The following is a 21,736-nucleotide window of genomic DNA, read 5'->3' as shown; positions in this document are numbered from 1 at the left end:
AATTACATGGAGAAGTGAGATAATACAAATCAAATGGGCACCATTTAATTTTGTATTAGGGGTTCAAGTGAACAAATAAAACTTGAAATTTCAAAGTCAGTGATGGCAAAGAAAGGAATGAGCAAAATCTTGTTAAGGATGGTATTGTTTTAATGTACAAAATATTTCTAAATGTGTCTCATACCAGTAATCTACATATTTGAAAAAAAATCTCATATATAGATAATAAATGACCTGAAACTGGTTGTAAATTTGCTATAGAAACAAAAACTTGTAGTTACCTATTACAATATTCTCCTTTAACTAGAGGACCAGAGTCAAAGAAAATATTCTAACATTGCAAAGAAATCATATATTTGCGTTAGAGAAGGGGTGAGAGACTTAAATGAGAGGGTTGCTCAATTTGGAATTAGATACTGTGAAATTTTTTTCTGGATATCTCTAGACATAAGTGGACTATCAGCTGTATATCTTGTCTGCTAACAAGGGAACAGGCAAGATTTCTTAAGATCCTGTCAAGCCTGGTGATCCCACAAGTCTTTGGAAATAAAAGCCTAATTAAGAGGCTCCCTAGGGACAGGTCAAAGGGTTCTTTTATCCCTACTACCCTTATCGGTTAGCTGGTTACCCTTATCCCAGTTCCTTGATGCCTTATTCCTTCCCTTTCATTCAGCCTCCTCTAAAACTGAAGAATACACATTGTACAAGTTTCCATCTTTGTCCCCTGTACTGTAAATGCATTAGACTATTAGAATTAAGAGTTTTAAGTCCCTTGTCTCTTATCTTTAAATTGATACTGCTTTTTTTTTTTTAAGTGTTTTTGAACTTTCTTCTAAGACTTATTTTTTCAGTTGGACAATTTTTTTTTTTTTTTTTAGTGATAGACTTTGCCTGAAAGATTACAAAGTTCTTCGAGCTTCTTTATAATAAAGCTATTTGATAAATAACACTTGGTCAAAGTTTAATTCAGTTTTATGTCCTAATTTCAAAGTTTGTGTTGCATGGAATTACTTAGGTTAAATTCCTGCTGGAATCATAGTGACCACTGCACTTCCTTGAAACAATTTTAGGGTTGAACGTCTCTACCGCATCACCCAGAAACTAGCAACTGGTGCACGTCTTAAAACCTGATATAAATTATTTGCAGATTTAAAGTCATTATTGTCATTCCTTTGGTAGTAAAACGAAGGCACAACGGAACACTTTTGTTTTTACATCCTCATTTTGCCCCGCATGAAAAATTACTGGCGTTAATTTGTGTAAGTATTAAACAAGCTTGTAGAGATGAGCACATTCTATCCAGTTATGGTAATTCTGTGTGAGTTATCCAATGTTTAGAAACACGTGCGGACACCGCCCTAGACCTGAACCCGATCTCTCCTGAGACCACTACACACTAAAAAAAATACACTGGCATGTTAAAATTTCAACTTGTAATTCTGAGGCTCGAACTCTAACATTTAATGATAAATGTCCTCTTACCGACATTCATAAACACCATCTAATAGTCAAGGTACGTTTCACGACGCAAACTCTAAACCCCTGCTTCAATCACCATCCCAGATACAACATCCGGCCTCGCTCTGGTCAGCAATTGCCGGCTCCCGGTTCTAGGCACCGCGCCACACTGGCTGATCACCTGATTGGTGCCCGTGCTTGCCAGTCACACAGAAACGGTGGGAGCCTAAAAACCACGATCTAAATAAGACGCGGTGTTTTTACGTCATTTTCGAGCGGCAAAAACTGGAGGGAGGGGGCTGCGAACGCGCCTGGGTAGTGGTGGGGGCTGCCGGGGAAGGTGTCATGGCTGCTGCCGCCACGGAGCTTAGTCGCCCGAACAGCAGTGACAGGAGCTCGGAGCGGAGCTGCAGCCCCAGCCTCTGCCGAGAGGCGCTCTGCGAAACCTTTCGCTCCTTGCGAACCCTGGCTGAACAAGTGAGTAGTGACCTGAGGGAGCAGAGCGTGGGAACCGTACGGCCCCTCCCCCCTTTTCCCTGTAGTTAAGGGCGGGGGCCGCCGAGGGCAGCAAGCTGCAGGCAGCGGGAGCAGCTCAGGCCGGGGGAGGAACCCCGGCCCCTGCCGCCTCCCGGCGGAGGGAGGAGGATGGCTGCACAGACTTAGTTGCAGGGACCGGTTGCAAACTAGATTTCCTTGCAACTGTTCTCTTATAGGGTCGCTGTGAGTCGGAAGCGACTCGACGGCAGTGGATGTTATTATTCTCCCGTAGAGTGAGTGAGGACAGTGTAAATGAAAACCTGGTTCTCGGAGAGAGTGAATGCGGAAAAGCTTCTCTAACGGTTTGGGAGGCGTCTGACGCTGAGTTCTTTTTCCTCCAGTTCCTTTTAGAAATTGGCTAGTTAGTGCGGCCTGAGATTGTGGAAAAGCGCTCACTGTACCGTTTTTGGGTCGATTTGCTCTTATGAGTCACTTAGGTTTTTTTTTGTTTTTTGCTTCTGGACATTATTTGCATCTATTACGCTTTCAGACGGGGAGGAAAATAAAACGAATTAATCGAAAATACTTACAGCATAAAGTTGGATGGGTTGCCCATGGTTAATCTGTTTGCATGAGAGCTCTTCTTTTAATTATTAACTAGGTTAACTGATAAATAACTTGCATAAATGTCTTAGTAAAATTGGATTTGAAAGAAATGAGCTCCTTACTCTGTTCGGATCAACTCACTGTTTGGTTTCAATTACAATTCAAACCAAATTTTAAATGAAAAACAACCTGAAGAGATGTTTATTTGCCTACTTTCTAAAAGGAAATATTTTGTATCTTAGATGGAACACTTTCTAGCTATACAAGTTTGTTCTGGAACTGGTAGTAATGCCTGTGGTCAAGTAGACACAGCAGACGTCTGTGTTGAAGATAACGGTTAATTCTTAAGAAAATAAAGCATTTGTCCAATTTATGGAAATTATTTTTTAAAGCCTTCAGTATATGGAGAACTAATTTTTTAAAGTTATTTCAATATTTTAAAAAAAATTCTAGCATGCTTGTCATGATTTACAAAGAGCATTACTTTAAACACTCAGCTTGGTATAATGGAACAATTATTAATGGAATCTGCTAAAAGGTAGAATATAGCTTTTAAACTTGGTTACTTGCCAAAGACCAAAAAATATTTATGAAGACTTGAGGACTTTTGATTAATTATTGTTAACATTTTAGCCTTAAGACCCAAGACTTCTAAATGTTTTAAAAGTTAGAGAACTTTTTATTTTTATGGTGTGGCTATTAGAACTTTAAAGTTTAGTCATACTCTAATGCCAGGATGAAAAAAGTTTATCCTATTATTTACAGAAGGTATTTCTGATTCAGTAATGGAATATTTATAAAAATCAACATTGAGGAATGATTTAAACTTTCTAATTTCGTGTTCTGAATTTTTCAAATTCATTTAAAAATTGTAAACATTCAGGTATTCTGTAGGTACAGTAGAGATGTGATTAAAATCTACTCTTGTCACCTGTCAGAAATGTTTAATATAAATATTTGGTGAGTTTACATGACGCAGTGAGGGAATCTTTTATACAAGTGTCAAAAATAAAATTGTCTGGTCAATTAAATGCTAATCATTTTGGTAATATTCTTTCAATTTTGAGACATATTATTTAAAGATAAGAATAAAAACCAGAGTATTATAATACTTATAAAATCACTTCAGGGGAAATCACTGCTTCCTTTTGCAACAGGTTTGAAGGATTTAAAATATATGCCTAAACTCATTCTGTATAATGCCATTGTATTATTGGTTCTCTTCAATAGGAAGCATAAAATTGAACTTTAAAAAGTATTTCTATCCCAGATTGAAAAATGTACTAATTTTTGCCAAGTTTAACCTTATTGCTTGCCTCCGGATGGCCCGTTTTACCAAGTTAAAGAATTGTTTATTGTTAGCTTGGATTGTCTTATTAATTTAATGAAGTTTTGACTGACTGAAAATGCATATTTAATTGGCCTATATTAATAGCAGACTAATATATATTTTTGAGTGAATGGTGTACCACTACAAATTCTATAGGGTAAAATGCAGAGAAAATTTGTTGATTAGATAGTTGAATGTATTAGGATAGTTTTCAAGTTAATTCATGACATTATTATATGGCTTTCTTGAAAGACCAAGTATCCTTATTGCACTTGAAGGCTTTCATAATTGTGTTGAATTGAAACGAGAATACGATCCAAACATTTATTTTTATTTTCCCTAAGTTACTCTTTTCTCTAGAAAATTTGATGCTTTGCTTTGGTTGAGAATTTGCCTGCTTTACTCCAAACCGTATTCATAAATTTGTTCTACTTGCTATAGATCTCTTTGAGGCCTGTAAAAGTGTAGTAGTAGTTTACTTCCATACAAAAGTTGTTGTCTAACAAACTCTTTATGAAAGATGTTAAGGGAATGTAAACTAAGAGGCATTAATCTTTGCCAGTACAGCCTACATAAAAATTTCTATTTCTTTAAACTTGTCTAATGTGAACTTTAAATGCTTCTGATCTCATGTTCAAAGGACAATGAATTTGTTTCAAAGTTTTCTTTTAGTATGGTGTTTTTTTATTGGATACATTGCATCTCTGGTTCCTTGTACAGTAATTTTTATAGTCACACCTGATAAGACCTATATTTGAATTCATGCACCACTTGTCTTTATTTTGTTGAAGGCATGACTAATTTTTTAATAAATATTTTCTGATGAATATGTGTATTTAACTTGATTCTACTATGCGTTATATCCTTATAGTGTGCAATATATAAATATGTTACCCTAGAAAACTTTATGGTGATCTCACTTTTATTCACTCAACAGACACTACAGATAGAGGCTCTCACTCTAAAATTTTTTCTGATTTTGATATTAATTTTATATTCAGGTTCTTGGTAGTTTTCTGGATATAATTTTATCCTAATAGATCACACATATCCAATTTATAAGAAAATTTCATATAATGAGCCCTCACACCTTACTAGAAAATAGTATTTAACAACAAAAGATCTGGACATTCCATCCAGACTCTGGGCATTAATTTCACTGTTGTGGAAAAGTATTTGTTATTTATTTTCAGATTTCTACAGCTAAATAAGTTTATTTTTTATTTGAAGTAGATCAACATGTTGCCATTTATCCCTAGATTTTATAATGTATATGAATAATCTTGAATTTAAATTATTTTTAAAAATAAATAAAAATCGAAAACAAAATGTGATTCAGAAGACATCAGAGTCATGATATATTTCAGGTATGTATGTGTGTACATATTTAACAGAAGGAAGTGTGCATATTAGAGCTTCAGTAATAGACTTGTGCTTCCCTGTTTAATGCTCTGAGTTAGTAGTAGGATTCTGAGTAGAGAAAGCCTGTCTTGGACTGTATCCAAAGATACCGAAGTATCAAAAGAACCTTTGTCGTTCCTGGATGGTTTCACTTCAAAGATGATCCCATTACACAGACTCAGGAGTAGAATTAGAACAAAAGGTCACTGTGAATTGTTACAAAAATCTGCACCTTTCTTGGCCTTTATAAATGATAACTAGGTAGAGAATTTTAATATAAGATTAAAAACTTGATAACTGAGCAAAATAGGCATGTGTTATTCTGTAGAAATCTTATTTTTGTGACAGTCCCATATGTACAGCTTAATCATTCAATTTTTGTGGTGTTGCTGGTTTGACCTTTTGAAGCTTAACCTCAGAGATGATGTGGTGAAAATTACGATTGATTGGAACAAGCTCCAGAGCCTCTCGGCATTCCAGCCTGCATTGCTCTTTAGTGCACTTGAGCAACACGTTTTATATTTACAGGTAAATTTCTTGTTAGACATGTTAACTCGATATTGAGAATAGAAATTAATTGTGATTAAATTATAAGCTGGGTATTTGTCAGTTCTGTCTTAACATTCTATGAATAGAGTTATTAATAAAAGGTTGCTTACATCCATATTGGATCCAAATCTTTTAATTTACATAGCGATCAGGGCAGTCATAGGAATATAGCCCAATAGGCCAGTGTGGGTACGAAGATTGAATGAATGCATTTCTATTCAATTCTAGACTTGCATTGAAAATTCAATACAGTTCCATCTATGGTGGGTTATAATTAAGCAATAAGACACGGCAGGTGTGTGTCATGCTATGCTAATGATTCCATGCCTTGGGTGAGTTTGGAGGCTCATGGAGTGCTTTCAGTGGTTCAAGAAGTGGCATTATCCCAGCATGACACATCCTGGAGTGTCTGTTGCAATTAAACAGTTTCAGCATAGTTTTTAAAAAGAAAGTAATTTCTGTGACATTAATGTCTCATCTTAGTAAGTAGCCAGTCACTATTTTATCCTTCTTTTGCTTAACAATTTTAAATAACTTGTTCTTTATATCAAAAGTCAACATGAAATTGTTATTTACAACAGAATAATGTTTAGTATTATGACCTTGCTGGTTTCTAATTGAGCATTTCTGCAGTTATAATTGATGTAAGTTTGCAGTTTATCTTTAATCAAAGTGTAAAATGTGTAATACCAAAAAAATAAGTGGAAGAACTGTTTGGATTGGTCAGTTTACAGCTTTTAAGGTTTCAGAAGAAAATTTGGTCATCGCAAATAATGGAAGCAAAATTGTAGGTATAAAAAAAATTGGAACATTGATAAGTGTTGGTGTGTTTTAATTAATGGAATATACTTTAATTTTAAGCCATCCCTTTACTTCAGTGACTTTGAGAAAATTTAACTCTCTGTTTCATGTTAGAAGTAATACCTAACCCTAGTTTTAAATGACAGAAGCAATAAGCTGTAGAACTCAAGTGAGGCCTAATTGTGTGTGGAGGGGGGTGAGTAGTATAATTTACATTATACAACAGAGCTTCCCCCCCCCCCCAGTATAGTGATCTAGAACCAACCAAACTCGTTGCCATCACATCAATTCCAACTCATAGTGATCGTGTAGAACTGCCCCACAGGGTTTCCAAGGCTGCTGGAAGCAGACTGCCACATTTTTCTCTTGCAGAGTGGCTGGTAGGTTTGAACTGCTGACCTTTTGATTAGCAGCCAAGCACTTAACCACTGCACCACCAGGGCTCCTTGCCATAGTGATAGGCACCTGTTTTCAGCTATGCATGTTGGTAGGTTTTTTGTTTTTTCTCTCTTGTTCATTTTCTTTTTTTAAATTTTAATTTCATGACCTAAGAAGATATCCTGCCATGTCAGGAAAAGCCTGAGTGTTCACTCAGCATAACACCTATATATTTCATGTCTGCTCTCTCATTCACTTTGGCCAACTGCAGTTTCAAGTGGAGAATCTCCAGTGATATAGTGATAATGCAGGGCTTTGCTGAGTGAGAGCACTGGCTCTCGTGTTAAGGAGGAAAAATACTAAGCCTTAGTGTTCTGAGGAGGCATTTGAATGACATGTTAATTAAGTGGCATTGCTGCCAGAGTCTGAGGCTTTGATTTGGCACAAAATAAAAGATGAGTGACAGAATGATTCCCTCAAAGAAAATTTAAAATTTCCTCAGGTTTTCTTTCTTTTTTAAAAACAAATTTATAGCAAATGATAATGGTTACAGTAGCAGAGAACAACAAACACTCAATATGTGGTCAGATTTATGTATCCTGATACGCCAACTTCTTATATTTGGTAATTGATATTAAATGTTATATTCACTTAGTAGAAATTTCTATAAATATGCTAAATATGTCATTAATTTTGATCAGTTTGAACCCCAGCAGATGGAATTGTGTTCTTCTCAGCCCTTTTTAGCAAAACTTCAGCCTCTGATTAAAGAGGAGAGTACAACTGCCGTTGAAGAGATAGGAAAAACAGAAACGGGCAACGAGAATCAAGTAAATGCCACATTTCCCGTTGGCGACCTGCAAGAGGAAGAAAAGCACAAGGATTGTGATTTAGGAGATGTAAAAAAGACACAAATTCATTTCGATCCCGAAGTAGTTCAAATAAAGGCTGGAAAAGCAGAAGTAAGAAGTTTTCATTAGGGGGAAGTGTAATTTTTTTTTTAAAAATCTTAGCATTTTTGAATTGATAAAACATGCATATTTATTTGTAGATTGACAGACGAATATCTGCATTTATTGAAAGAAAACAAGCTGAAATCAATGAAAACAACGTCAGGGAATTTTGCAACGTTATTGATTGTAATCAAGGTAACTCCCTAGAAGTTAATTTTTATAGTGTTTTAAGCATAATTTTTACAGTTGCTCTGATCTTTCATTTGTTTTTAAAAATGGATAAAAATAACACCACAATTCAGTTTATTTCACAGGTTTATTTGGGAACCAAGGTAGCCTGTTTTTCTTCTGTTTAATGCTAGGCTGTACTGTAAAAATAATTTTCATTTTGGTTACACAAAATCAATAAATGCTAATGTAGAAAGGCTAATGTTTACCACAGGGAAAAGATTATTTTAAAGTTCCTTTCAAAAATGAAGGTGAAGTATGAGTGGCAGGGTTGTTTGATCTCATTAGTAAGAAGGAACTGAGCTGAATAGATTTCAAGTCTATAAATGTACTTATGTAACTATGATGTTAATATCCAAAATAAACTTAGTAAAGTAAATACTCCTCAAGAGGGAGCAGTTTTCTCACTACTCCTGAGCTGTCTGAAATGTTTTATGCCACGATAAAACCAACTTGTCGTGAAGGCCATGTATCTTATGGCTCTTCTCCTTCTTTCACAGTGCATGATTTTCATCAGATTCTCCCTTCCCTCTCCACTCGATGCTGTAGTACATTTACCGATCTGCAGAATACAAAACACTGCAAAGCACTGCCATCGGTCACACTTAGGCATCGCAGTAATAATCAGAACAAGGAGACAGATAGTTCTTAGGAAAGATCATGGACAAGAGTTCATAATTGAAATGAATATTTTCTTGTTTTCTCTAATATCTCTTGGCTAATTAATATAAACACAGAACTCTCAGATGAACGTAGACATGACTCATATCACATTGGTAGACTAATTCTTTTATGAGTGAAATAATACAGCTTAAAGTTGGGTCCTGTGTTCAGCTTTTTCCACTATCAATGTTACACATGTATACCTCTAAATTTGGTATATTTGCCTGTTAGCTTTTCAGAACAGGTGCCACAGTGGCAAAACCTCAGGTACCACAGTCCAACTGCAAGTAACTCAGTAGAAAGGGTTTGTTGAGAGAGCAAGCGCATGTGTCACTAATGTTATTCCTCTGTTCTCCGTGCTAACTCTATTATTATAAACCACCAGGGGATAGAAATTGACAAGAATTGAAATGCTCAGCAGGATTCCTTGGCCCATTCAATCCCTTGCTGGCTCAAAACAGTGCTGGCAAGAATTGCTGTGGAGAGTGACTAGCACTCCTACATTCACTGTCTTCACACCATGCTGAATTTCTCACTGATGGGTCAGTTAATCTATACATTTGGAATATAGCTCTGGAATGGATGATAGCTTCTTTTTTTTAACACTTAGCCCCATGAAATGCTCAAAAGAGAATGGTGAAGTGATGGCCCTTTACACATATTTTCAGGTGTCTTTAAAAGAAAGAAAATGACTGTTTGGTATCTAGATATAAAAGATAAGTGAATCTGGAATTTTATTCACAATTTGATTTGTCACTAGTACTACTTTGTTAAGGAAACTTAGACTGAAAAAATACAAATGTATTTTAATGTGTTACTGTGTTCTTTTAATACCTCTCAATTTGACCTAAATCTAAACAATGGATTGAGGAAAAAATAAAAAGGAAATCAAATTCTGTAGGGAAAGAAGAGTTTTCTTTCAGTATCTGATTCACCATCCATTTTTATAAAATAACTGAAGGGTAATTTTGCAGAAAATTTTTTGGCAATGCATGTTTTTACTTAATATTTTAAGTATTACAATACTTACAATGTTTATGTATTAGGTTAATGTCTTTCCAGTCTTCCTCCTTGGTTTAAATTTATTCATTATTAAATTATTAAACTTATTTATTGATATCTAATTTGAAAATATTCACTATTCAGCTTGGAAAAAAAATGGAACAAATTTTCACGATATCTGTTTCCTAAATCGGATTTTTTGAAAGGAGTAGGATGGACCGAGGTAGACAGCTTTTATGGTTAGGGATTTTTTAAGTGACCGTTGGAAATCTAGGTAAAATGGGAAGGTATGTTATAATTGAAGTCTCAAGATCTTTTTTGTGTGGAGCTCTGAAATTAAAAGTTGTTAAATGTATAGTTGTTTTTGTTAGATGTTCACCGGTTTGATTAGCAAGTAATACCAAAGATGCTGGATTTTGAAAAAAGGAATTTCAGTAAAAATAATGAGTTCTATTCTATGATGAAGTAAAGTGAATAATGCCTTTGGCTTAGAATTAAAATATTCCTATAATATATAAACTATTTTCTCCAGAGATCAAGATGGTTTTTAGGGATATTGGTTTTCATTAAAAATTAATTGATGTCACTAAATTTTGAGGCCTTTTGTGTATGTAAATCTGAAAATTAGATGAGTAGATATTATGATAAGTTTTGAAAGGGCAGAAAAAGCCACTAAAGTTTATCTTGTAGATGACAGTTTAGTTACTATTTAAAATTATATCTTATTATTATGAGTATTGTTAATATGAACCGTTGGAAATTTATCAAAATCTCACAGATGTGAAGTTAAGAGTATATTTAAAGTTTTATCATCTGAATTTTCCACAGAAAATAGTTGTGCAAGAACTGATGCCATTTTTACCCCTTACCCTGGATTTAAAAGTCATGTAAAGGGTAAGTAACCACAAGATAATATTGTCATCACTGGCAGAAGCTTATTCTAGACTATTAGCAAAATGGAATCATTTGTTTTTATTTAAAAACAAAACAAAATAAATCTTGCTTTTTTTTATCCCTGGGTTTGTAGTTAGATGGCCTTTATGAAAAGAATATAAAATATTGTTAAGAGCTCTGGTGGTGCAGTGGTTAAGCACTTGGTTGCTAGCCTAAAGGTCAGTGGTTTGAACCCACCAGCTGCTCTGTGGTAGAAGAGACCTGGGAATCCCGTGGGGCAGTTCTGCTCTGTCCGGTAGAGTCATTATAGGTCGGAATTGACTACAGCACAGAACAGCAATAACATTAGGGAAACAGAATTCTTGGTGTTTGAAATGCAAATTTACATAAGCTCAACCTTAGTTTCTAGAGTTGTGAATACTTATGGACCACAGACGAGACCTGAAGGAGTTCAAGGGCCGGGTCATAAACCTAACAGCATGCTTCGAGATTGTGGTAATCAGGCTGTAGAAGAAAGACTGCAAAATATTGAGGCTCACTTGCGATTGCAAACAGGTAAGCAAAGTGCTAGGTGGTGCCCCATAATGTGTTTTTGCGAGTGGTTAGAGAAACTCCAGTTCATTTAATTACCAAATAGTCAAAGAACACCTGTCCTGTACAAAACATTGTTCTGGTTGCTGTAAAAATGAATAAAACACTGTCTCTGCTCTCAAGAAATTTACAGTTCTTGTTTATGCTCTTCTTCCTTTCACTCTTCTCACCACTTTTTCAAATCGAGAGTGCACTATTAGAATGGGAACAAGTTCCAAATAGATCCTGATATTCTCAGTGTCCTGAATTCACAGTTGAAAACTAACAGACTTTTTCCTGCCACCATTTGCATAACTTACTATGACCACTTCTCATTCTTCTCACCCACCTACTGTGCTAGATACAACGTGTCAATAAATGTGATCCTAGTCCTCAAGGATGTCTCAGTGAAATTAAGCATATAAATAATGCCGTAGGTACAGTTAACCAACATTTATTGAACAATATTAAGTGCCAGCCACTCTGAAAGCGTTATGCATGTGTTAGCTCACTTAATATTTGACCCCTTCTGAGGTGTTGGTGCTGTTATCATTGTACACATAAAGAAACTGAAGTTCAAATAGCTCAAGCCACATGTCCAAGGTAGTGACAACTGGAATTCAAAATGTCATCTTAGCTGGCTACAAAGCCTGCGTCTCCCTTGTTTAGTACCAGGTCCTGTTGATTTTGTCATCTGAATATCTCGGATCTTCCCTTTCTGTCTACCTGCACCGCTGCTACTCTAGTTGAAGCTACTGTGGTCTCTCCCTTCAACTGATGGAGGAATATTAACTGATCTCTTCAGCACTAGACTTCCTCCTCTAGACCATTCTCTATTCTGTAGCCAAAGGGGTTTTTCTCAAGCTCAAATCTGATCTTGTTATTCCCCAGCTAAAAAGACGTTTAATGATTTTCGGTTGCCCTTAAATGCGTGTCAGACTTAGTATTTACTCATTTGTTCAACAAATAGATATTAAGCTCCTATTATATAAGCCAGGCACTGTTCTGTTGCTGAGAATACATCTGAACAAAAATTCTAGTTGGGGAGGCCAGGCGGCATAAACAATAAAGAAATTATATGCTATGTTAGAGTAGAGGAGCAATGGATAAAAGCAGCTTGACCAAGAGATGGGAAAGGAAATTGGGGTGGGAAAGGGTTGTATTTTTAACTAGCATGATCCACATCTAGTTCTAGCCACATCTCTGGGCTTCTTACTTCCCCTGCTCATTTTTCTATTTTAGCCTTTACCCATGCTTTTCCTTCCTCATCCCAGACCATTGGGGGTTCCCCTTTACCTAGTCTCATAACACCTGGTGCTCCCTGCCCTCCTTTATAATAGTTATCACAGCTCTGTCTCCTCAATGTCTATCTTCCCTGTAGATAGTAAGGTCTGTGAAAGTAAAGTCTGTGTCTGTCATGTCCATTACTTTGTGCCTATTGCAGTGCCTATGTGTTTGTTGAGTGAACTATTGCTCATTTCACCTTTTCAGATATGTGCAAAGGACACTCGAGACACAAAGTTAGGACACAGAGACCTCAGGGGAGGTCAAGGGATGGTATCCCTGATGAAATGATATATGAGACCTTGGAGGATTAGTAGTGATTTTCCAGCAGGCAGGAGAAAAATATTCCAGAAAGGGAACAGCATCTGCAAAAAGCACAGGAGCACAAAATATGGTTCAGGAAACATCTGCATCTAGTTTAGCTGGAGTATTTGCTGGGTGGAGGTGGAGGAAGATAAGAGAATGAGTAAGTCTTTGAGGATAATGAGAGATTAGTGCTAAAAATTAATCCCTTTCCCCAAAAGTAGATGAATTTAAAATGTAACTGTATAAATCATTTAATTTACTAAGTTTCTAATAGTATCAAGTAGTTATTTTATTTTTTAACAAATATCTGTTGACTGCCTGCTACATACCAAACACTCTTTTAGATATTAAACCAACAACCAAACCAAACCTGTTGCCGTCGAGTTCATTCTGACTCATAACGACCCTGTAGGACAGAGTAGAACTGCCCCGTAGGGTTTTCAAGGAGTGCTTTGTGGACCTTTTGGTTAGCAGCCGTAGCTCTTAACCACTACGACACGAGGGTTAATGATGTAGTCACAGTCCCTGGCTTTAAGGAATTTATAATCTAATAGGGGAGAGGGTCATCCTGATAATGAAGTGGCATGTTAAAGGGACTGTGAAGGAAAGGTGTGGTGGGAGCACAAAGGAGCCTCCACATGAAGAGGTTCAGGCAACGTTTCATTGACAAAGTGAAGCTTGAACTGGCTCTTGAAAGGTTCAGAGATGAGGCGGAGGACATCCTAGGCAAAGGGAGCAGCATGGGAAAAGTCAGATGGATAAATTGTTCATTTTATCATATTCCAGAAAAAGAACAAACAAGGTCCTGAGATAGAAAACACATACTTAAAGAAAAAAGTGTTACTAGAATTTTATATTTAACAAGTTGATACATTTGATAGGAAAATGTGCCCATATTCTTTAATTGCATAATGATTGTGTAATCATGTATTCAGTCAGTAAATACTGAGCACCTGCCACGTGCTAGGCATTGTAGTCTATGAACTAATGTCTAAGAGTCCTAGGTGTGTGCAGTGTACAAGCTATACAGCCATACCCAATGAAGAAAACATAAAACTTGATGTTCTCTTGGAGCTTATGTTACAGTGGGGAAATAGACAATAAATAAGCAAAATATATGGGGAACGTCAGGTGGTGGTAATGATATGGAGGAAAATGAGGAGGGCAGGGTGTGCCAGGTAAGAGGAGCTGGCAGGACTGGACTGGCAAGTTGGAATTAACGGCAATGGATTTTAGTCAGAGAAGGCCTTACTGATAAGGTAACTTTTGAGCCAAGACCTGAAATTGATAACAGAAGCCTTGAGAATATGGAGACAGAGGGAGCTGCAAGTGCTAAAGCTTGGCCTAGTCGAATAACAGAAAAAAGGAATAGAGTGGCAGGAGCGATAGGAGTGTGAGAAGAATGTCCAGATTGTGTAGGGCCATGTAGGCCATTGTAAGGGCTTTGGTTTTTTAATGTGAGTGAAATGAGAATGTACTGGAAGGTTTTGAATAGAGAAGTGGCATGACCTGACTTACATTTTAGAAGAATCATTGTCTACTGTATTGAGAATAGACTCTGGGAAAAGGGTAGAAGCAGGAAGACCAGTTGGAGGTTGTGATAGTCACGTGAAAGATGGTGGCAGTCTGGACCAGAATGGTCACAGTGGAGGTGGTGAGAAATGAAAGGATTCTAGATATAATCATAAACTTGAAATTTGAGTGATCTTAGTTTACCATTTCCCTTCCCTCCTCAGAAAGTTTGTTAGTTCAGAGTTGTAGTAAAGCCCTCTTTAACATTTCCAGGTTGAAGGAGAAATGAGGCATATAGGTAGAAATGCGAATTGAGGAAAATAATGATGTGATGTATTGCAACCACTCAATTGAATTGTCAGTTGTCACTGTGCAATTTTTGCCTCCCAGGTTACTACCAAAACCTATCAGAAATACAAATTGTTCTATATAGGAACCATTTCAATATCTTGTGAAATGAATTTAACAGAAAACAAAATGCCTGTCAATATAAGAAGTATAAGTGAGGCCTGGGGAGGAGGTATGAGTCGGAATTGACTCCATGGCAACAGGTCTGATGTTTTTGGTTTTGGGTAGGAGGTATAAAATAAATTGTACCCGGTACAACATGAAAATGAACTAAGGATTTCACTCAATTTTACTTTTGTTCAATAATTTGCTTAAGTTTAAATATTTCCCGTTCCTTTGTGTTTAAGTGTCTTTGCATGGTATTTTAAGAATAAAAATTGTGAGAGAAAATTATTCAATAGTATCTCAGAATTTTCTTTTGTATTTAGGTGGTCCGGTACCAAGAGACATTTATCAGAGAATTAAAAAACTTGAGGATAAAATCCTTGAATTGGAAGGCATGTCTCCAGAATATTTTCAATCTGTAGTGAGTATATCTTTGATAGATGAATTAAAATGTTATTTTATTTCAGAAGTCTTCATTGTGTAACAATTCACTCGTTGATCTGCTATGTGCAAAACACTGCTTTAATAATTCAAAGATGAATGAATACAGTCTTATGCAGGGAGATTACCTGAATATCGTATTACAGACTCATAATTTTTAAAGTAGGGGTACTATTGTTAAACATTACCCGAATTCTGAAACTTAAGCCATTTTCATGGCATAAGTCATTCTGAATAGTGATCAATCCTGTCATTATGAACTTGCTGTCTTGTAAAACAAAAGTGTTCCCTGGGACCTTGCTCTGTCACTTATCCCTTCTGTCTCTTCAGAGGCTTCTTCCCTCACACTCATCCGGCTTATAAGCATGCTCACATTTCTCCATACTAAATAAACACCTCCAGCTGCCACCCCACCTTACTCTACCTTAACCACCAAACTTTTTCAAAGACTAGTCTGTATTTGTCTGATTCCTGAACTCTAGCATTTACTTATGCATTCATTGATTAATTCTGAGGTCTTTTTCCAGGGATGTTAAGACACACTGTTGTGCTAGTAAATATCTTTGGCACAGCCGCAGTTTTTAGACAAGCAATCTTGAGCTCATTGTGTTATTTTCCTCAGTCTTCTGAGGTGATCATGTGTAACACCTGCCTTTTCTGAGGTTTTTTTTTCTTTTAAAGCAATGACATGTTAGAAAGAATGAGATTGTACTAAAGCTCTTATTTCTGAAAAATTATGGAAAGTAGTTTGCTCGTATTAGCATGGAATTGTGTAAGTCACCTGGTGAAAACGTACTTAAGACTCATTTTAGGCATAGCAACAATTTTTCCAAAGTTATAGATTGGAAGGAAGTACAGAAAAGAAATATTGCCAGAGGAAGAAGGCAAGTTACATAACAAGTGGGCAGCGAGTCCTAAATATCAAGAACTTCCTGGTATGTCAAATGAGGCTTAGAAAACTACTAAGGACGGAAACAAAGATTAAGTGAGATAATACTAATGAAGCATTTAGCACAATAAGTAAAGTATTAGCTATTTTCACTTAGTTTCTAAAACCATCTGTGAAATGGCTGTATAGTGTAGATAAGTCACTCAATTCTTCTGGCCTTCAGTTGTCTAATTTAGAAAATTTGTTGGTTATACTGTATAACTAACAAATGTCTGTCCACTTTTAAGATTTTATTAATCTTTGAATATATCTTAGAAAACTTTATAAAGATTTTATGTCTTTTGCTACAACAGTCATTAGATTTTTCACATTCAAGTTCTTTTCATTAAGTAATCCCTAGGAAAACTTATTTTTCTATTTTAGTTCATACGTTGTTAAATCTCTTCTCTGATTCTGATTTATGAAAGCTTAACATAAAGCTATTACTTATACTTGGTTAACAAAAGGACATGACCTTCAAATCATAATCTTGTTTTGGGGGGATTGGTTATATATAGGTTAGATGTTTGGTTAAAGAGATAGTAGTAGTTAGATTTTAGGACCTTAAATGCTATGCCAAGAAGTTTAAAGTCTGTTCTCCAGACAGGGGGGAACTATTGAAAGCATTTGAGCAGGGAAAGGAGTTGTGAAAGCTGTGTTTAAAAAGATTTATCTAATACTAGTGTGGGAGATAGATGAAAGGGAGAGAGTAAGGACAAGGAGACAGTATTATGCTAGCATAGATGTGAAGTGAGATCCTGAACTAGGGGCAGGAGAGTGAGAATAGAAAAGACTAATGTAAGAGACGATAGGAAGGAAAACATGACAAATACTGATGATTGATGGGATATAGAAAGAGATACGGAGCAAGGATGAGTCCAGTTCCTGGTAGGGAAAATGGTGCCATCATTGACAGAAATAAGAAAATCTGGAAGAAGAGGTGTTTTGGAGGAAATGTGAATTGAAGTCATAGCAGGATATACGGATAGAAATATCAGACATATGGGCCTTAGACTTAAGATAATTGGGAGAGTCTGTGTAGAGGTGATAGTTAAACGTCTACACAGCAGAGATAGCGGGTAAGAACACTGTGACTTTCAGGGACAGGAAGCATTATAAATGTAAACAGAGCTCACCCTGGATATATCAGGCATTTGGAAAAGGATGAATGATGACAATCTGTGATAGAACTAGTGTTTTTTTTTTAATTATTTCCAGATCTGTTAAAACTGCTAATATATATTTGATTAGAAAAATCAATTCTGGATTAGTATTAAAAGTGACATATCCAAATTAATAGTGCGTACAAAGAAGCACAAAACACTGGAAAGATTTAAACATTCAGACTGACTGTCCTTTAGGTGTATATATATATATGGCACAGGCCCAAAGGGAAAGAAGATTTCACTCTTGCCTTTCCATAGTAGAATGAATGGGCCATCTTTAGGAGCCATACTCCTCACTTTTGGCATAGAGCGAGCTCTAGGATTGTCCTTGCACATGAGAGGAGTTGAGCACACACTCTGTTGAGGACATAGCACGTTTTTTCAGCACTCTCGCCATCCTCATGGGCAGGGAGTACACACGTGGTAATTGCATAATATTGTATAGCCTTCAAACATGTACAGGAGAGACTACACATGTGTAACATAGCCCTAGCTTCTAAAGTTAGGAAGTAAGGGAAGCTTGGGCCCATTGAATTTTTTAAGTATTGAACTTTTGTTGGAAATTGAACTTCTAAACTTTGAAAAGATTTTAATTAAGATGCGTTTATCCTGAGTCACATATGGAGCCCAAGTGGCGGAGTGGTTAAAGAGCTTGACTGCTAACCACAGGGTTGCTGTTTGAATCCATCAGCTGCTTCTTGGGAACGCTGTGGGGCAGTTCTGTGCCCTGTGGGGTTTCTGAGTTGGAATGGACTCGACAGCAGTGGGTTATCCAGATTCACACATAGATGAATTGTACATAGATGAATTGTAAATACGGGAGAGTTTCTGATAGTTGGATGGAAATTTATCATCATGGGTAACATCAAGCATAACATGAAAAGGGAAACAGAAAAAAATGCAAGTTATATTTAGTTAATAAAACAAAACTAGATTAAAATTCTTTTCATTTTGTGAAACAGACATAAAACTCTAAAAAAAAGTTAATATATATAAAACAAGAATCATGATGCAGGTTAATAATTGTTGCACCTTTTAATGTATTAATTCGTAATGTCTTTACCCATACATTAAACAGATTTGAATGTGGTAATGTTTTCAAAATTTAAGGGCATAGTTTAACAGACCATTTAAGGGATATGATCCCTTTAAGTATTTCCAACGAATTACTGATTTTAAATTATGACACTTGAATACGGTAAGTATAACATGCTTCACAAGTATATTTCCATAGCACTTTGTTCATTTTCTAACACTTACCACTTATAATTATTTGTTTATACATCTGTTTTTTCACACTACATTTTGAACTTCTCAAGGGCAGGAAATGTGTCTTGTTCATCTTTGAACACACGGAATTTAGTAGGCACGGAATAAATGTGCACATGAAAGGATAGGATAGGACTTGGCTGATAGTAAATTCTTGGACTTTTGAACTGACCAGGTGGCATTTTCACTCTGATCTGTAATGGTAACTCCTGGTTCTAAAGGGATGGAAGGTGGGAGGGAAGCACTGATGGCCAAGTCAGCATCCTGAGCACCGGCCATCTGTGTGTGAAAGTGCATGGTGGGCCTGAAGCATGAGGTAAACAGGTAGATCAAGCTGGAAAATTAGATTTAAACACATTTTGAGGACCATGAAGGTCCATTAAGCAATTTGTACTTGCAGTGACATTGGAGCACAATTAAGTTTTGAGAAAGAGAGAAAAACCTGTAACTAAGGTCCCTGTCTAGTAGCAGCACTATGAAGTCTGAGCTGGAGAGAAATTGGAGTCAAGGAAACGAGGAAACATGTCAGTGTCCAAGCCAGAGAGAAATGAAGGCCTGAATCAGGGCAGTGGGACTAGAAGGGAAGAAACATTTAAGATACTGCGTCCATCGAATCACTGGCACTATACAACTGATTAGAAGTCAGAAGGGGTTGTCCATGGAAGAGACCTCTTTACTCCCGAGAGTTTCCTTAAAGCAGGAGTTCCCTGGACCTGGGTGTGTGTTTGTGTGCCTGTGCGTGCATTTTTTATTTCCTTTTCATCAGGACACAGACATTAAAAATGTAAGTATAAATTACATGCTAAGGTAAAGTAATGGGAGAGAAAGTTCTGAATTCTCTGTCTCACTGTCCCTTTAGTTTGCTGTGCTCTCAGATATTTTCTCCCAATTACCAAAGCTCATTAAAGTTGTTACATTTTATACTGAGATTTCCTTATACCTAAGGAATAAATTTTAAAGCTAGTCCAGTATATCCATAACAGATGTGTCAATATCTGCTCAGCCCTAAAATAAACCCCAAAGATCACATTTTAAGTCATTGATGTCCTTAGGCTCCTCATTCTGATAGTTCTTTCTTTGGATTTATGGTACGGTAAAAATCTAATTGTTCAATGACATGGAAATGACCAGTATTTTGTGGCTTAAACCATTGAGAGAACAAGGAGAAGTATATTTTCATCAGGTGTATAAAAAGCCATCTCTTTGGAAGGTAGGAGACTGAGTAGTGACCACATTCAACATTAAGCCCTTCTGCCCGTAGGCCCCATCACAGGTATCCAGAAAAGGAGGAAGCATATTTGCATAAGCTCTTTTTCCATGTTTAAAAATTCCAAGACTTAGTGATTTCCTGTTTATTATAACTACTGATAAGAGAAGTACCTTGATGGTCTTCGAATCAGCTTTTGACACAAAGGGAAATGTGAGTTTTAAAAACCTCCCTTCAAATCTCAACCGTCAGAAATGCTCATGAGAAAATTTTGCCACCTAGCTTCACAGTTTCTGTATGTAATTTACTAATTTGCCATTCCAAAACTTGTGGTGGTGTGAAACTAAGAACACAGTCCAGAAAGAGCTCAGCTTGTCAGTGAGATTGTTGTCAGCCTCAAGTAATAAAAATTTGAGCTGAAACTGGCTTCAGCAGTATGGAAATTATAAAATAGGAAGCCCAACAGCAGGTGCAGACTTCAGGGTTTATTGATTCACTGGCTAAATCATGATTGTCAAAGACTTGGGTTCTTTCCCTTCTCAGTTCTGCTTGGTGTTGGCTTCTTCCTCAGGCAGATGGCAAGACAGCTGTAGCACTTTTAGGTGTCCTGCCCATATTCATCTATGTCCAGAGGAGGGGAAATGATCTCTTTTGAGGGCTTTCTCAGAAGTGAGGAAACTTTCCAGAAGCTCTCCTCCAGCAGTCCCCTCCTTCCTAATTGACCAGAACCGGTCTCATGTGCATTCCAGTCACTGATAAGACCAGTTGCTTGGGGTTGGATTAGCATTCCAGTAGCCGCATAGGAAACCACAGTGTCCCCTGTAGCCAGGGTGTGGGAGTGCGTGAGTGTTTTCACCCTTTGGTATACCAAATTCTGTTTCCTTTCCCTATTGCTGCTTCACTCATTCATTATACTAAGGTAGTTACAAAAAAGAAGGAAACTAAGTAAAATATCCCCAGAGCAACTCTTTCTACAATCACTCATCCCCATTAAAAAAAAAGCTGATAATTAATTGAAAAGTATGTATTCCCAAGAACAGCATGTTGCTTTACTGTTACTACTACATACTTTTAATATTATCTTTGGAGTCTGTCAGAACGTAAGCTGGCAGATGTCAGTTGCAGGCAGTGTGTGGTAAGCTTGTGGGCTTTGTTTCTGTCAGCATTCTCAAATGTGCTCCGTATTTTGTGCACTATTCTGTAAAGAAAATATGATGCTTAGATTTTGTAAGCGTTGATTACTTAACCGTTGTTTTTGCTTTTGATCTAGAACTTTTCTGGAAAAAGAAGAAAAATTCAGCCACCTCAAGTAAGTTAAGTTACTGCATTTTTATTTTGGTTTCTGAAACAGTTTGATAAGTTTTATACTTTTCACATTAATAGAAGTTTCTACTGTAGCTCATACCCTTGGATTTAGGACTCAGTAAAAGGACAGCATAAATCAGTATACTTGAATTAGATGCATAATTCTATTGCAAGGATGTTGGAGTGATTCAGAGGTGCCAAATAAAAATAAAAGTCTTTACTCTGCTTTAGAATGTATCAGTTTCAACAGGCCCCTGAAACAGTGATACACATAGCTCAACCATGTATATGAGACTAAATGGGCATACTGGCCCAGGGGCAAGGTCGAGAAGGCAAGAGGGGACAGGAAAGCTGGATCAATGGAAATGAGGAACCCAAGGTTGAGAAGGGGAGAGTGTTGACACTTTGTGGAGTTGGCAGCCAGTGTCACAAAATAATACCTTTATTAACCGTTTAATGAGAAACTAATTTGCTCTGTAAACCTTCATCTAAAGCACAATAAAAAAAAAAAGTATCAGTTTTGAAATGCTTAAAAATAGTAAGTGCTCAAGTAAT

General features: G+C 36.6%; 1 protein-coding gene across 3 annotated transcripts in view; it reads left to right on the top strand.

Moving 5' to 3' along the window:
- Positions 1–1,743: 1,743 nt before the first annotated feature.
- Positions 1,744–21,736, top strand: part of MBIP (MAP3K12 binding inhibitory protein 1) — a 29,220-nt gene continuing 9,227 nt past the window's right edge. Inside the window, exons 1-8 of one of the 3 annotated variants that reach the window (XM_023546119.2) lie at positions 1,744–1,935; positions 5,681–5,800; positions 7,702–7,962; positions 8,052–8,148; positions 10,675–10,740; positions 11,143–11,295; positions 15,189–15,286; positions 21,147–21,185. In XM_023546119.2, coding sequence (XP_023401887.1) covers positions 1,804–1,935; positions 5,681–5,800; positions 7,702–7,962; positions 8,052–8,148; positions 10,675–10,740; positions 11,143–11,295; positions 15,189–15,286; positions 21,147–21,185 — 966 coding nt within the window. In that variant the 5' untranslated portion in view covers positions 1,744–1,803. The remainder of the gene's footprint in view (positions 1,936–5,680; positions 5,801–7,701; positions 7,963–8,051; positions 8,149–10,674; positions 10,741–11,142; positions 11,296–15,188; positions 15,287–21,146; positions 21,186–21,736) is intronic. The other 2 variants (XM_023546120.2, XM_003408459.4) reach the window with 2 other exon arrangements.

Source organism: Loxodonta africana, chromosome 10, assembly GCF_030014295.1.
Source record: "Loxodonta africana isolate mLoxAfr1 chromosome 10, mLoxAfr1.hap2, whole genome shotgun sequence".
NCBI classification, from domain to species: Eukaryota; Metazoa; Chordata; class Mammalia; order Proboscidea; family Elephantidae; genus Loxodonta; species Loxodonta africana.
The sequence above is the reverse complement of the archived record's forward strand: the minus strand, read 5'-3'. Positions and strand labels throughout refer to the sequence as shown.